The following is a 17,308-nucleotide window of genomic DNA, read 5'->3' on the forward strand; positions in this document are numbered from 1 at the left end:
CAGGGCCTGAGCCAAAACCAAGTCTGTCGCTTAACCGACAGAGCCACCCACGCGCCCCAGCAGAGAGAACCTTAAGCAGGCTCCATACCCAGCGAGGAGCCCGACACAGGGGTGTCCTGAGACACCTGTGCTCCTGAGATCATGACCTGAGCCGAAATCAAGAGTTTAACACTTAACTGACTGAGCCACCCAGGTGCCCCTGTTCTGTCAGTGTGTTAAAGAGGCCTTTCTACCATCTTTTAGCAGTCCCGTTCATAAGTTCACACTCACAGCATCGTCCCTCATATGTAGTGCTTCATATCTAGTGCCTAGATGTGATTTTCTTTTTACTTATCCTGATACTTACAGGGTCAACATGGGCTGGGGATACAAATTTCATAGTTGGTAGCTTACAGATGGTTTTTAAAGCCACAGGCCTGGAGAAGATCCTCGAGGAAAGGAGTGCAGAATTCAGGAGAAGCCCTGCAGAATGTAGAGACCTGGTAGAGAAGGAGCCGCCAGCAGAGGCACTGGACGGATGGCCCTTGAGGTGTCTCAGAAGCCAAGAGATGATTGTGTTTCAAGGAGGGAGTTGTCAGCTCTGTCAGCTACTGCTGTGAGCGTGTAAGGCTTCTTCACCAGTAGAGGGCAGACAAGACCATTTTAGAAAGGGTTGGAGGGGAATTGAAAATAGATATTTTGTGGGGGAGAGGTGATTAAATGAATCCCTCTGAACCTTAGGCCTGTATTTTGTGATCTGCCTCACTAGAATATAAGTTCCATTAAGGAAGTAACTTTGTTTTGTTCAGTACTTTTTCCCTGGCACCTAGAACAGTTTGAAAAATCTTCTGTGGTAAATACTCAGCCTTTTATTTTTCTGTTACGGCTACAATTTAAGCCCAGTAAGATGGCTAGACATGGCCTCTGCCCTCAGAACACATGGGGAATAGAAACAAACTAGATGAAGTATAATGCGTTAGGTACACTGTTCTAACCACATTCCAAAGTGCTTTGGGAAGGCAGAAAATGTGGTCTTGAATTCTGCTGGGGCTTGGGTGGTGCAGCTGGGGGAGGCTTTCCAGGGGCACTGACGTCTGGGCCAGGCCCCAGAGGATGAGCTGGAGTGGGTAAGGCATTCCACACAGAGAAAAGTACCATTTGTTTCCCATGTATGTGATCCTTTTTTTTTTCTTCAAAAGGATCGGACTCAGGTTCACTACAGATCACAAAACATGATCTCCTGTTGGTTACTTTGAATTCTAACCTGTCTACTTTGGAGGACAAATTGCTGAAGGATCCTCACTGGAGGAAACTGAAATTCCTAAGGGATGAAATTGCTAATAAGGCAGAATGGCCACAAAACTCTGTGGATGTCACCTGGAGTTTCAGCTCTCAAGCCTTATTGTTGCTGTTGTGCTTGAAGGAAACCATGATCCACCTTGCAGCTGACTTCAGTCCAGGTAAACCCAACCTGAGGACTCCAGAAGCTGCTCCTGCCCTGAGCCCAGATACACTCAGCATCTCACAGCAGAAGACTGTCCAGTCAGCCTTGCAGTTCGTAGTCACCTTGGGTGTCTGCCCCTATCTCATGCCTGGAGTTGGAGTCCCTTTGAGATGCAGAACTGAGTTTGGGGCCGTCGTTCAGGACGTGGTGTGTCTCGATGTTCCTCCTCACGCAACCCGGAGACTGTACAGCAGCTGCAAGGTTCTTCTAAATGTTGCGCATCACACATCTCTGGGGAGCTTGATTTTCTGCCGCCATTTTGGGGATCTTGCTGCAGGTCTGTGCCAGCTGGGATTCTGCCCAACCAAGAGAAAACCACTAAACCCTGAGGAAGAGGTAAACACACATGAGTGTGTGTCTCTCTTGGTGAATGTGTGTATATTTGTGTGTGTGGTCATAAGAGACAACTCTTAGTTCTTCGGAAAAGGGCTGTTGGAAAGACGGTGAATTCCTGTTGAATGCCAAAGCATATCTAGTGGATAAATGAATCTTTTTAGATGGCTGGAGCTTCATGTATTAGATGCTAGTCCTTAGCACACCTGTTTCTTCTTGTCATTTTGTGACAATTTTTGTGGGCTCTTTCTTGAGTCTCTGTTTCTTTTCTCTCTTTCTTTCTTTCTTCTTCTTCTTCTTCTTTTTTTTTTTTTTTTTGCTTCTGTTTCTTTTTTAATAAAACGTGTATAATGATACCTGCCTTGGAAGGTGGTTGTGAGGATTAAGGATAATGTGTGTAAAGTACCTAGCCCAATCCCCAGTAGTGCTCATCAAAAAGTAATTACTACTAATATTAGTTTTAAACTATTCATCTCTCCTTCATTAAGTTCTTGGGAAGATTAAATGAAATGAAGTATGTAAAGCACTGGGTACACTGCATAATTCAATCACTGTTCATTGTTATTATTAGCTATTAGGGGTATTTGCCTGTTTTTTTTGCTGACATAGTGAGGATTTGAGTACCTGGATTGTAAAGGTGCTGTGGAGGTTACAGAAGCATAAGACATTAACTGAAGAGACAAGACAACATAGCAGGGACCACTAGTCCCTCGTGAGAAGGCCACCAGCATCAGCATAGGAGCCTAGCCAGAAGTGGTTAAGATATAAATGTATCGAGGGGCGCCTGGGTGGCTCAGTCGTTAAGCGTCTGCCTTTGGCTCAGGGCGTGATCCCGGGGTCCTGGGATCGAGCCCTGCATCAGGCTCCCTGCTCCCCTGAGAGCCTGCTTCTTCCTCTCCCACTCCCCCTGCTTGTGTTCCCTCTCTCGCTGGCTGTCTCTCTCTCTGTCAAATAAATAAAATCTTAAAAAAAAAAAGATATAAATGTATCAAAGGTCAGTGTGTCTTAGGTGTGGGCTATGCTAATTCCTTAGCCCCTACAGCCAGATTCATAATGCCCACCCACCTCATTTCTCTGTCACCTCTCTCTGTCACCTTCTAATCTTGTTTCTTTTCTGTTTTTCCCTTTCTTTTCTGTCTCCTGCATATGTTCACAAACATTTGTCTGAAAGCTGCTATCATCCTAGCAGGGACATGAAATTGTGAGCTCCCCCAGTAGCTTCATCTTATGGGAAGCAGGGCACTGTGCTCTTTACTACTATGCATGCCTACTGCCTCCAGTTCTCTGAGATGGGGGGGGGGGGTCTGGATTGAGAGGTCTTATTACTATTACCTAAGCAATGCCCCAGAGTGTGGAGCAGGAGGGAGAAAAGGGAAGCACACAGAAAGGACCACGTAGGAAGGCAAGGGGAATTGACAGAAGGGGAAACGCAGAGGGTGCGTGTTTTGAAGCTGGGCAAGTGCCAGCATTAGGAGCTGCTCTAAGCGGTGCGTGTGCTTCACATTGCTGGATGCTAATGGGCACAATCCTGACTGCCTTACTCACTTACTGAAGGGGAATAGTACTGTTGAGGTTCAAGGGGACCCAACAAATAGCACCCCTCTTTGCTGCCCAACTTCTGAATGAATTAAAAGTTAACCGAGTAAGTGAGATGAAAACTCAAAATGTCATCTCTGTTGCTCCTGAGGGCAGAGTTGGGGATACAGCTTATTGATGCAGACAGTTGGGCTTCCTAACGGTGCTTTCCGGAGTTAAGCACACTTACCACTCACCCAGTTTTAAGGAAACTGCGGCACCTTCTGCTCCCCCATGGCAGGGGATATGCCTCTGTAAAATCCATAGCAAGGAAGAGAAGAGCAGAACGCGTACTTGCTCCCAAGACATAGAATAGGAACGAGCCAAGTCGTACATGCCAGCACTCATCAGTCAGTAAGTTTATTCCAAACTCACCAATAAGATAAGTGCCTAAGATCTCCTGCCCGGAAGTGAGTGAGGGGATGCAGAGGGGGCCAGGAGCGTTTTAATATTATAACTTCCTCCGTGTGGAAGGGAGTCAAGAGGAAAAGAAGCCTGTTCTCCTGTCCTCTCATCAATGTTTTTGTACAGTTTTGTAAACATTACCTTCTATTGCCTGCTAAAGCCAAGTACGTGTTTCTTTTAGGTTTTAACAGAAGAGGAAAGAACGCTATCTAGGGAGGCCTTGAGAGACATCTTGGATCAAGTGTATCAACCATTAGCAGTCCGAGAATTACTTATCCTCCAGGGAGGACCACCCCAGGTATTCAGGCCTGGGGACTTTTGTGGGTGGATCACTAAAGATTAGGTGCAGAGAGAGTGTTGTCTTCTCCTGGGAAACTTGATAATCTAGTTGAGTCTTATTTCATCCTTTAGATTGCTAAATGATATTTGTAAAACTAAGTTATATTGATCCTTAAGATAATTTTTTTTTAAAGATTTTATTTTTAAGTAATCTCTACACTAAGCGTTGGGCTTGAAACTACAACCCCAAGATCAAGAATTGAATGCTCTAACAACTGAGCCAGTCAGGCACCACGACCGTTAGGGTAATTTTTTAAGGATTTTTCTGTTAATGGAATTATGGCCACTTTTTCCAAGAACATGGCCTTTTTATTTATTTATTTTGAATTTTTGCTCATTTTTTAAATTTAGAATATGGCAATTTTATTGAAAATATATTTTATTCATTCTGAAAATGGAACTCTTTTAATACTAAAATTTGGCTGTTTGACAATACATTCTTCTGGCAGAAATATTTAGACATCTTATTCTTTGAATGGAATATATATAGTCAAGACATTAACATTAGGGCTATCATTGGGACTATTTTTATCTCCTTTGTTTGAAAACATCAGTATATATTCTGCTAAGTATAAGATAGTTCTTTTTTTCCTTAAAAATAATTATTTATCTGAAATGTTTTAATTGATGATGTAGATGAAGTTACCTCCTTGTTTATAGTATCTACGTTTAGTTATGACTATAGCTGAGTAAAGAGTGAAGGGCCAAGGGAATTAGTGGTAGGTCAGGAACAAGGACCAGCTGAAGCTGGGTGCAAAGATATCTCCTAGATGAAGTCATTTTCATCTCATCTCTAGAATATTACTGTAGCCTCTCATTGGGCCCCTCTGGCCTCACACCCACTTCTCTGGGTGACTCCACAGTTTGGCAGATTAAATCAATACGGTCTAAGAACATGGTGAAAAGCAGATGCTCTGGAGGTCAGCATACTCTGGAGTGCAGCACCCCCCAGCACACAGTTATGTGAGTTAGTAAACCTTTCCTTCCCTCAGTTTCCCTAACAATAGATAGTAACTCCTTTCAAGTCCGTTATGAGATGGATGCGGGAGTTACTTAGCACAGTGCCTGGCAAATCATAACCCCCTCAATAAGTGGTAATTATTAGTCCTCCTTAAATAAAAGAGAGAGGACAGGCTAGATAGGAGTAAATGTTTCTGTCACTAATTTTTATGTTCACATAGTTACATACCATGATTGACTGCAACATAGTTTGCATTCTAGACCCAAAACAAGAGACCCCAAGTCTGTTTTGTTCATAGTGGCTCCACAGAGCTCTCAAAAAGGAGTGCTTGAAGAAATTCAACTCTTTTTTGAAAACTGCTGTGCCACAAGGAGTTAGAGTAGCTAAGACCAAGGAGGCAAGGACTAGCATGGCCTCTTACTGTCACGAACTGCACTCTTAGTGGTGAGTAACGTTCATAGGACTCTTACATGGAAACTAGATTTGATTGGAAGGACTGCACTCAGAGATGGGTTACATTAACTTTGTGTTTCTAAAATCTATACTTTACTCACCTATGTGTTTGTCTATTTCTGGGTTTGAAATTTCACTTGATACTTTGCTTGAAGTTCATGGTATTTCTACTTATAAGTGATGCTGAAAAAGGTTTCTTTTTGGAAAAAAAATGGTGCTCTTCCGAAGTCTGTTTATCATACTGTTAATTGTCAGTATGACTCAGTATATATTTATATATTTTTATGATTTCTACACATCCTGTCTATTTCACTGACGCTGAATTCATGCCTTTTCCATCCTTTTTCAGCCCTGCACAGATGAGAAGACTCAAGTTAGGTATCGGGCCCCAGCTTGGCTTCGGCGTCTATGTGGGCAACTGCTCTCTGAAAGGTTGATGAGACCCAGTGGTGTTCAGGCAGTAGTCCGAGGTATTCTGGAAGGAGCAGGGGGTAAGAAATATGTTTTTGTTACTTCGGTATCCAGTTTCCTTCCGCTCAGGGTCTTTAGCATTTGACTATAAGGTCTGATTGTGACTCATCTCTGCCTTTGTGGAGATTGAGGAGGTTAGATTTGGAGATGAAATCTTAATGAACTTCTTTTTCACAGAAACTCATTTTCTCGTCCTTTTTCAAAAACAGACTATTTTTCTAAAACTGCTTACGGGCACCTGGGTGGCTCAGATGGTTAAGTGTCTGCCTTTGGCTCATGTCATGATCTCTGGGTCCTGGAATCAAGCCCTACGACTAATCTGTTCTCAGATTCTCTCCCTGTTGTTTAAGTCTCCTTTCAGTGTTTTTGAATACACCCAATATTCTATTGATTTGATCTTCTTGGAGACATCTCTCTCTGAGTCTTCTCTAATCTGGACTAATTATCTCTTGCACAGCAAACCTCCTGGGATCTCCTTTCACCTTTATCTTGGTGATTCCTTTGCCTTTCTTTTGTGTTTAGTCGCTTATCTCCCATATCTCATGCACATTCATTTCCTATTGCTGCTGTGACAAATTACCGCATACTTAGTGGCTTTTTGATGGAAATGATATTTATACTGAGTCCTGAAGGCTGAGTAAGAATTTATCAGTTGAAGAGTGAAAGAAGACTGACATAGGCAGAGAGAATAGCATGTATGAAGGGACTGACTTAGAAAAAGCATAATGTTTTTGAGTAAGGTTCAGTGTGGGTAGAGCAGTGAGGGCAGAGTGTGGTGTTCAGGATTTTGAACTTTATTTCTAGGGCAGTGAGAAACCATTGGAAGGTTTTAAAAAGGAGAGAGGTATGATCAAATCTACATTTTAGAAATATCTATCTGGATGTATTGTGAAGAATTGGTTGGGTAAGAGCAGAAGCAGGGAGATCAGTTAAGAAGCAGTCATCTGAGGGATCCCATGGTTTGGATCAATGCAGTGGCCATAGAAATGGAGAGAAATTAATGACAATAAGAAGTATTCAAGAGGTAGCAGTGCCAGGGGTGCCTGGGTGACTCAGTAGGCTAGGCATCTGACTCTTGATTTCGGCTCAGGTCATGGGATTGGGCCCTGGGTTGGACTCTGCGCTCAGTGTGGAGTTTGCCTCAGATTCTTTCTCCCTCTCCCTCAGCCCCTCGGCCTGCGCATGTGTGTGCGTGCTCTCTCTCTCAATGAATGAGTGAATGAATTAAAAAAAAAAGAGGTAGCATTGCCAGAACTTAATGAAGGGCTGGATATGTGGAGAGGAAAGAGGAGAGACAGAAGAATCAATCTTGACTTTCCATTTCTAGTGTGGTAAATGTACCTTGGTCCGGTCAGACAAAGGTGAGGTGAGCGTGGTAGGCAGATATTGATAGATTTGGTCTAGAGTGACTGTAATGTTGCTTCCTAGTTCTGCCAGCCGTGCCTTCCAGGGTCAATGAAATGAAAAATTATCAGTTATCTGAGAGAAGTTGCTGTGTGCAAAGAGGTCTTTGCAAATTTTTTTGTTAAAGAAAAGTTAGAGTTCACCCAAGGTCATGGAAATTGGAGAGCTGCTATAAGACACATAGAGCCTTATTTTTGCTATGAGCTTTTTTCCCTCTACTTATGCATGTATATATTTTTTTGTTATCTATTTAAATCTTGTTTCTTTTCAAAACTGATTTGAGGCAATTTATATTTACTCACACATTTGCCATTTCTGGTGTTCTTCATTTCTTTGTGTAGATCCAAATTTTAATTCAAATTTCCTTCTGCCTGAAGAACTTGAGCTTTCCTTACAGTGCAGGTCTGCTGGCAGTGAATTCCTTTGGCTTTTATTTATCTGAAAAAGTCTTTGTTTCACCTTCCTTTTTGAAAATATTTTTGCTGTCATTTTTGTCTTTGTTCCTCTATACATGATGTATCTTTTTTCTTCTGGTTGCTTTTAGGTTCTTTCTCCTTGTCAGTGGTTTTTAGAAATTTGATTATGGTATGCCTTGGTGTGGGTGATTTTCCTCAGGTTTCTTCTGCTTAATGTTTCTTGAGCTTGTTAGAGCTGAGAATTTATAGTTTTTGTCGTATTTGGAAATAATTGCTCAGACATTGTCTTCAAATATTATTTTCTATCCTCTCTGAGAGCTCTCTCTCTTTAAAACTTTTTTTTTTTTTTTAATAAAGTACAAGCCCCAGGGGCGTCTGGGTGACTCACTTGTTAAGCATCTGCTGTTGACTTGGGTCATGATCCTAGGGTCCTGGGGTTGGGCCCCACGTTGGGCTCCCTGCTCAGCAGGAAGTCTGCTTCTCCCTCTCCCAGTCCCCCTGCTTGTGTTCCCTCTCTCGCTGTGTCTCTTTCTGTCAAATAGATAAATAAAATCTTCAAAAAAATAAATAAAAATAAAAAGTACAAGACCCAATGTGGGGCTCGAACTCATGATCCCCCAGATCAAGAGTTGTGTGCTGCTCTACCCACTGAGCCAGGGAGGTGCCCCTCTTCTCTCTTTTTGGAATTTGATTTACACCTAATATTATGCTTAATGTTGTCCTATAAGTTACTGATGCTCTGTGTTTTTTTGTTTTGTTTTTCAGTCTTCTTACTCTTTCATTTTGGGTAATCCCATTGCTATGAGTTCAGGTTTATTGATTTTTTTCTTCTGCAGTGTCTAATCTGCTGTTAATCCCATCCAGTGTATTTTTCATTACAGGTATTTTCTTTTCTTTTTTTAAAAAAGATTTTATTTATTTATTTGAGAGAGAGCGAGCACGCACAAGTTGGGGGGAGGGGCCAAGGGAGAGGAAGAAGCACACTCCCCACTGGGAAAGGAGCCTGATGCAGGACTTGACCCCAGGACCCTGGGATCATGACCTGAGCCAAAGGCAGATGCTTAACTGACTGAGCCACCCAGGCAACCCACAGATATTTTCTTTTTCATTAATAGAGGTTCCATATTGGTCTTTTTTATATCTTGCATTTCTCTTATCATGATCATTCTTTATCTTTTTGAAAATAAGGAATAAATTTGTAAAACTGTTTTAGTGTCCTTGTTCCCAAATCCTGTTCTCTCTGTTTTAATGAGTCTGTTTCTATGATTTTTCCTCCTGATTATGGGTCATACTTTCTTGCTTCTTTGCATGCTTTGTACGTTTTTTTTATTGAGAAATTATTCACATACCATAAATCCACTTTACAGGTCAATGGTTTTTAGTATATTCACAAAGTTGTACAACCATCACCAAAATATAATTCCAAAACGTTTGTACCACCCCACTCCCCCCAAAAACCTTATACTCATTAGCAATCACTCCCCATTCTGCTTTCCTCCAGCCCCTTATAAGCACTGATCTAGTTTCTGTCTCCATGGATTTGTCTATTTTGAATATTTAGTCCAAATGGAAGCATACAATATGTGCTCTTTTGTGTTGGACTTCTTTCAGTTAGTATGTTTCTGAGGTTTTTCTATATTGCAGCACGAATCAGTCCTTTATTACTTTTTCTGACTAAATAATACTCCATCGTATGCATATGCCTGGAAATTCTTGAATGGATACTGGACATTTTTATTTTATACTGTTGGCTGCTAGATTTTGTTGTATTTCTTTGTTAGGCTTTGTTCTGGGATGCAGTTAATTTTCTTAGACTCAGTTTGATCTCTTTGATCCTGGCTTTTAAGCCTTGGTACTCTGTGTCTAGAGTAGCCTTTAATCTGAGGTAATTTGGCCCCCTTCTGAGCCAATACCATTCTGAGATTTTGCTTGATGCCCTGTATACTAAGAGGCCTTTCCATGCTCACTAGTGGGAACACAAACTATTCCCAGCCCTGTGTGAGCTTTAGGGATTTTCCCCTACTTTTTTCTGGTGATTCTTGCCTCAGCCTTGGTTTTCTTTTTCTCTTCTTTTCTTTTTTTTTTTTTTTTTAAAGATTTTATGTATTTATTTGACAGAGACAGCCAGCGAGAGAGGGAACACAAGCAGGGGGAGTGAGAGAGGAAGAAGCAGGCTCCCAGTGGAGGAGCCCGATGTGGGTCTCGATCCCAGAACTCCGGGATCACGCCCTGAGCCGAAGGTGGACGCTTAACGACTGAGCCACCCAGGCACCCCTCTTTTTCTTTTTCTTTTTCTTTCTTTCTTTCTTTCTTGTTTTTTTTTTTTTTTTGCACATATACACAAGTTGTACTCTACTAAAGATTTGAAAGAGGACTCCTTTGCCGATCTCTGGCGCTCTCTCTTTACATACCTCATCTCTGGTATTTTACCCTGAAAATTGTAGCTGCCTTAGCCTCCCTGAACTGTGAACTATCTTTCTTTAACTCAACAAAATGCCAGGCTTTGTTTGGGTTCCCCTTTGCTGTGTTGTGGCCTCAAAACTCTCTCTAGGTAGTAGTAGGCTAGGGTATTCATGGAGCTCACCTTGTTTGCTTCTTTTGTCTCAAGGGTCATTTGTCCTAGGCTGCCATTGTCCAGTGTCTGAAAACCATTGTTTATATATTTTGTCCAGTTTCCCAGTAATGTAAGGTGGTAGGGTAAATCTGGTACCTGTTACTGCATAGCTTTGGTTTAAGGCAGTTTAAATGACATGATGCATATAAAGAGACATAATGATGATAATAATAATAAAAGTAATAAACACTGAGAAGAAGCTAGTATTCAACTTATGTCGATAATAACATTACAATGATTAAGTGTGACTTTTTCTTCTGAACTACGCAGAAATCAACATGGAAGTGCAGAGGGGTAGATTATCTTATAAAAGAGATGAGCAATATTCAGTAGAGAAAAACCACTTTTTTGCTGAAATTTTAAGGACCTGTGTAGGGCAACTGGTATGAGTTGTTGTTGACATCTGTGTCCATTGCTGACAGCTGGGGCGGCCGGTGGGAGTGATGGCGAGGCAGTGGCTGCTGACTGGAAGAAGTGTGACCTGATTGCAAAGATTCTGGCCTCTTGTCCTCAGCAGTGTCTTTCCCCGGAGGATTACTACAGGGATATCTGCCCCCAGGTAAACAGCTTTGTTTCTTTTCACTGGGTGAGGATTATCTGTTTATTCACAGAAAGGAGACTTTAATGTTTCTCTAATGTGGAGGTAAAAGCAACATAATATTTAAGTTTATTTTCAGTGAGGGGCGAATAAACACTTGTTGTTAGGTTTAGGAACACCTCCCCATTGTCAAATGAGTAGTCCCACTTGCTCTCAGAGCTCGAATATGAAACTAAAGTTTCATCTTGTTCATTATCTTTCCTCAGTGTTTTTAATTAGTTAAAAAAAACAGATATTAAGTAAACAAAGTAAATTAACATGGTATACAATTTAAAAAGCACAGAAGAGGAAGCAAAAATAAGTCTTCCTCTCATCTCTGTTTTCTAGTCCCTCAGAAGTAGTCACCGTTACCAATTTCTTGTTTATTTTCCAGCGACATTCTGTGCATTAATGCATATCCAATTATATGTGTATGTATCTGTATATATACTCTAATTTTTATCTAAGTGATAATGTGCCGCACACACTGTTTTTCATTTTGCTTCTTTAACTTAAGAATGTACGTAGGGGATCATTTTGTAAAGAGTCATTTCATATAGAGTTGCCCTGTTGTTTTCATGGGTACATAGTATTTCACCGTATTAATGTACCATAACACACTTAACCAGCCTCCTATTAATGGACATTGAGTTGTTTCCATTCTTTTGCTGCTTCAAACCATGCTGCAGTTAATATCTATAACTTTTTTTAAGAGAGGGAGAGTGTAGGGTAGGGGCAGAAGGCAAGAGAGGATTTTTTTTTTAAGATTTAATTAATTAATTTCAGAGAGAGAGTGCACAATTAGGGGGTGGGGTAGAGGGGGAGGGAGAGAATCTTTCAAGCAGACTCCCCACTGAGCAAGGAGCCTGATGTGAGACTCGATCCCAGGACCCTGGGATCATGACCTGAACCGAAGGCAGATGCTTAACAGACTAAGCCACCCGGTGTCCCCTAGAAATACGTTTTTCTGTTGACTTCTTATACTAGGGTGTACCACTCATAGACACTGGAGAACTGTATTTATCTTTGAGAAAAAGATAGATTCTTTGTGGGATAGTTCAGGCATGATAGTTCAGAGTTCTTCAGACCCTAAACATATTTATATGCCTTGATTCAGAAATTTCATTTGGTGGTGCTATAGGATAATTTTTTTTACGTTTTTAATTTTAATTCCAGTATAGTTAACATAACTGGGTTGTGTTAGTTTCAGGTATAGTATAATAGCAAAATTTTGAGAGAAAACAATGTTGGGATATTAGGAAATAATTTAATAAATTCTTTCATACAGCCTAAATATATTTTTGAGAAATTTATAACAATATGAGCAGATTTCAGCAATATGTAAAATGATATTGTGTGGTGTCAATTAAAAAGAAAAATATTATACAGAGATAGATTGGAAAAAATGTACCAAAAATGTTTCAGTGATTTGGTATGATTTTTCTTCTTCAAACTTTCTTTTGCAAATTTTCTATGATGAACATGTATTTTATAAATTAGATAGCATTCCTTGATAAAAGCATAGCTTGGTTCTCAAACCCTCTGATACTGGGTTGTTAAAAGTAAAAAAAAAAAAAAAAAAAAAATCTGTTGAATCAGTATTACTGCAGTAAGCTTATTTTTTGGTCTAAAGACATTAGTGCTTTCTCTAGTTAATGTAATGCTCCTTGCAAAGAGTTTTCTATTTACCTCATGTACTTTTTCTTGTAGATTCTAGACTTATTTCACTTTCAAGATAAATTGACAGCGCGACAGTTTCAAAGAGTTGCCACCACTACCTTTATAACAATGTCAAGAGAACGCCCACAGTTGGCTTCGAAGTATTTGCTTCAGCCAGTGCTGGCTCCTCTCCATCGATGTTTAAATACAGCAGGTAAACAAGGAAGTCTGGTGGTTGGGTGTCCTTCTCAAGGATCTTCCTCAGTGTTTCAGGTTTAAATGACTTAAGTCTGTGGTATTTCAGTGACTTTAGTTGTGCTTTCTTTTCTCCCCAGCTTTTTATTTTGAAAAATCCACCTCACAAAAGTTCCAAGAAGAGTACATTGAACCACCCCTATACACTTTACCTAGATTGACCCTTTTGGCCATGTTTATTTTATCTTTCTCTTATTATACATGTACATTTTTTCTGAAGCGCTTGAGAGTTAGTTGCAGAGATCGTCTAATATACAGACTTGATTCGGGGCGCCTGACTGGCTCACTTGGAAGAGCACACAACTCTTGATCTCGGGTTCATGAGTTTGAGTCCCACGTTGAGCATAGAGATTACTTAAAAATACATAAAGTTAAAAAAATAATAAACAGACTTGATTCAAATTTCTCTACTTTTCTCAAGAATTTCCTCTGCAGCTATTTTTTTTAAATCTAGAATCCAATCAAGAATCATGCATTTCATTTACTTGTTATATCTTTTTAGTTTGCATTAATGTAGAATAGTTCCCTAGTCTTTTGTTTTTCACCATGACTTTTTTTTCCCAGATGAATATACTTCCTTTATCAAGGGTAACAAACCAAAACAAAACCTCCAAACCCCAAACATTTAAAAACCCAGCGTGCTAGAAATACAAACTCAATTCATTTGAATTCGAGCTCGTCCAGACTGCAGTCGCAAACCCTAGTGAGATGCATGTGAGCACCAGGGCAGGGGGACAGGAGTGAGGCCAAGAGAAGGGGTGGGAAGGGGCCCCCATAGGCTCCCTAGGGATCACCCTCACAGTGGTACCTCCATCTTCCCAGTGACGGTGAGGACCTACTAGGTCCTAACCTTTTGACCACCCCCATCCCTGGCAAGGGCTTTGAAGGCTATTCCCAAATGGTTCTGCCCTCCCTTGCTCTGTCCTTACTTGCTCAGGCTTCCAGCCTCACTCTTCTCCTCCACACTCTTTTCTGGGATTAGTAGCAGGTTAGGGTACTGTGTGAGCCACAGTGAGGCTGGGGGCTAGGAGAGGCAGGGTGGAGTGCGGGTGTAGAGAAAAGAGCTGTCCCACGATCCTTCTCTTCATGTATCCCAAACTGTGCAACCAGTTCCTCTTGTGTCCACTCCGATCTGAGGAAGTGCCCTGGAGGCCTAAGCAGCTGTCCTGGAGACCTGCTGCAAGTCGGAGAAGGGGCCGGGCTCGCTGGCCTGCACATGGTGGGGCTGGCAGGTGAGACATGGCGGCGGCGGCGGCGGCTTCTTCCAGTGGCAGCTTCTTCCCGCGGGTCAGCCTGTTGCTCCGCACAGCCAAGCGGGTGCTGTGCTGCCTTGCTGGGTCCGTGTATTCGTGCTGCCCATGCCCTGGGAGTCTGCACAGACACTTCGGGGATGTTGCTGGCTATCTTAACGGACGGGGGAGAGCAGGGCCCGCTCATCTGTGCGAGCCATAATGCAGGCTGTGGTAGTTGGGCTCAGCTCCACTGAGGGCTTTGGTAAGGGGGGGCGCTAGGGTCCAGCAGCAGCTTCTGCTCCTCTCGGTCCTGGTTCAAGTCCTTGTTCTCGAAGCTGTAGCAGCATCTCGTGGCTGGGATCCGGCCAGGCACTCAGGCCATGCTGAGGAGGGACGGCATCTGTCCTCATGATATTTTCGAAGAGTCTTAATTATAAAATGTTCTGCAATTTGTATGTCTAATTATTTCCTCATGATTAGATCCAGGTTAAACATTTCAGCAGCAGTACTACATAGGATGAAGGTTATTTTTTCTCTGTTTCCATCAGATTAGAGGGCACACATTATCAGTTTATCCCATTATTAATGATGTTAAATTTGGTCATTTCATTAGTAGCCGTATTTCTCCATTGTTCAAATACCTTTCTTGTAATTTGTAAGTAATCTACGGGATGATAGTCTGAGACTATATGTATTCCATTTCCCAATAGTCTTTCATATTGTGGTTTGGTATCCGTTAATGATTCTTGCCAGTAAAATTGTGGCTTTCTATTTCTTTTGTTATTTCTAATTTGTTAGGCTGATATTCTTCTATAAAGAGAAGCTTTTCTTTCTCCTTGCCTCATCCCCTCCCCCCCCCTTTTTTTAAGGTATAAAAAACAATTTAAGTACAAGCTACCCCACCAGCATGGGGCTCTAGCTCACGACCCCAGGGTCAAGAGTTGCACGTTCTACTGGCTGAGCCAACCAAGTTCCCCACCTCATCCCTTTTAAAAAACTAATTATTTATCAAATAGATTCAGACAGTGCTCCCTTCAGCAGCACGTGTACTACAATTGGAATGATGCAGAGAAGATTAGCATGGCCCCTGTGCAAAGATGACATATAAATTCGTATAGTGTTCCATATTAAAAAAAAAATAGATTCAGAGATTTTTTTTTTTTAAAGATTTTATTTATTTATTTGACAGAGATAGAGACAGCCAGCGAGAGAGGGAACACAGGCAGGGGGAGCGGGAGAGGAAGAAGCAGGCTCCCAGCGGAGGAGCCCGATGTGGGACTCGATCCCGGAACGCCGGGATCACGCCCTGAGCCGAAGGCAGACGCCTTAACGACTGCGCTACCCAGGCGCCCCCAGAGATTTTTTCTTTAGCTCGCTGGGTTACCAGACATTCATGTCATTCATTTTGATGCTCAGATTTTCCCATATTTGGTTGGTGGGTTTAGTTCTGTTTTAATGTCTTAGAAGATTGACATTTTACCACCTCCCTTGGTATGTTTTCATACTAATTTCATACCGGATTTTTTCCCCCATACTTTACTGAATTTAATACTTGGATACAGAGTATTATTTCAGCATTCTTCCTTTAAGAAAAGAAAAACCTTTCTAGATAACAGTTCCTAAGGTTATAAATGAAGAAGTTTGATGTTATGGTTAAACCAAATTTAGTTCTGTGTAGACTTTTTCAAAAAGTCATTTGTAGTATAAATTTTTCTGAGCATGTGTGGTGGTGAGGTGGCCAGGGATAAAGTCTAACTCTTTTTTTTTTTTTTTTTTTTTAAAGTAGTCTCCACGCCCAGTGTGGAGTTCAGTGCAGGTTCTTGAGCTCATAACCCTGAGATCAAGACCTGAGCTGAGGTCAAGAGTTGGATGTTTAATCGACTGAGCCACCCAGGTGCCCTAAGAAAGTCCAAGTCTGGTGCATAGTAAAACTTAACCAAATTGAGCCTGGTGAAAATTTATGATTATTCAAACATGATAAACGTGTGTGTGTGTGTATACTTTATTTTATTTTGTTTATATATATTTTTTGGTGTCCGTGGATGGGCCCAAACTGAACATGATATTTGAATAAGTAATTAAAATTCCTTTATATATTTTATAGAAATCTAGTCTAGAATCAGTATATTCCTCAAAAAATCGCTCAGAAAATGAAGTATTATCTCTTTTCTTTTTAAAGATTTTTAAGTAATCTCTACACCCAACTTGGTACTTGAATTCGCAGCTGCGAGATTAAGAGTCTTATACTCTACTGACTGAGCCAGTCGGGTGCCCCTGAAATATTATTTCTGTTGGCCTTCAGCAATAGGGTGTAAGAATTCTTTTATATCTCATTTCATGTACTAAGACTATACCTCATTACTAATCTGTTTATTCTCTTGTCTGGTCTGATTAGGTTTCTAGTCTGTGGCAGTGGTTCTCATAGTGTGGTCTCAGGCCCAGCAGCATCAGTATCACCTGGGGATTTATTAGAAATACAACTTTATTATTATTTATTAGAAATATAATATGGTTCTCCCAGACCTACTGAATCATAAACACTGGTGTGGGTCCCAACAGTCTGTGTTTTAACAGGCCCTTCTGGGAAATTCAAATATGTGTTCAAGTTTGAGTCCTGGTCTAAGAACACTATTCTTGGGAGGCCTAAATTCAGTCCATTTGTGGATCAATTGTTTTTGTCCTGGACCTTTTTCATTCATTTTAGGAATATTTATTGGACATCTGTTTGCCAGGCATTTCTTCATATGTTAAGTTATATTTGTAACACCAGCTACATGTTTTGCATCAACAATCTGTGGATAACAAAAAGGGACTATATAATAATCTGACTGCTTTAGATAGATAGCCCCATCATTGCCACTGGAAAAACAATCTAATCTTTCTTATTTTATTTTTCATATTGTATCACATTTTTAAGACTATGTGACGATTATGATGAATTCCTATATTTTATCAATTTTAGGGTGCATATGCTTTTCACATAAAAAACTTTAATTTTGGATATATTTTTCACATTTTAACAACTCTGATATCAAGATGCATCTCATAATTATTGCTGGCCAGGTAGCAATCATGGCATTGCCTGTGTCTGCAAATGAGCATTAAAACTTGTAGAATGGATGTCAGCAACT

The 17,308-nt window shown here is 40.9% G+C and overlaps 1 protein-coding gene, 1 non-coding gene and 1 pseudogene across 3 annotated transcripts in view; 2 read left to right on the forward strand and 1 right to left on the reverse strand.

The window, feature by feature from the left end:
* The window catches only part of HAS3 (hyaluronan synthase 3), a 203,306-nt gene that overhangs the window by 10,712 nt on the left and 175,286 nt on the right, over positions 1-17,308 (forward strand). For both annotated transcript variants that reach the window (XM_026495093.4, XM_048223560.2), the window contains exons 2-6: positions 1,179-1,819; positions 3,978-4,094; positions 5,899-6,040; positions 10,877-11,013; positions 12,742-12,904. In XM_026495093.4, coding sequence (XP_026350878.2) covers positions 1,179-1,819; positions 3,978-4,094; positions 5,899-6,040; positions 10,877-11,013; positions 12,742-12,904 — 1,200 coding nt within the window. The remainder of the gene's footprint in view (positions 1-1,178; positions 1,820-3,977; positions 4,095-5,898; positions 6,041-10,876; positions 11,014-12,741; positions 12,905-17,308) is intronic.
* Positions 13,924-15,710, reverse strand: LOC113252421 (ragulator complex protein LAMTOR1-like; annotated as a pseudogene).
* Positions 15,203-15,309, forward strand: LOC113252571 (U6 spliceosomal RNA). The gene has a single exon (XR_003314925.1). It is a non-coding gene; the product is annotated as a U6 spliceosomal RNA (small nuclear RNA).

This window comes from Ursus arctos, unplaced genomic scaffold (genome assembly GCF_023065955.2).
Source record: "Ursus arctos isolate Adak ecotype North America unplaced genomic scaffold, UrsArc2.0 scaffold_19, whole genome shotgun sequence".
In the NCBI taxonomy this organism is placed as follows: domain Eukaryota; kingdom Metazoa; phylum Chordata; class Mammalia; order Carnivora; family Ursidae; genus Ursus; species Ursus arctos.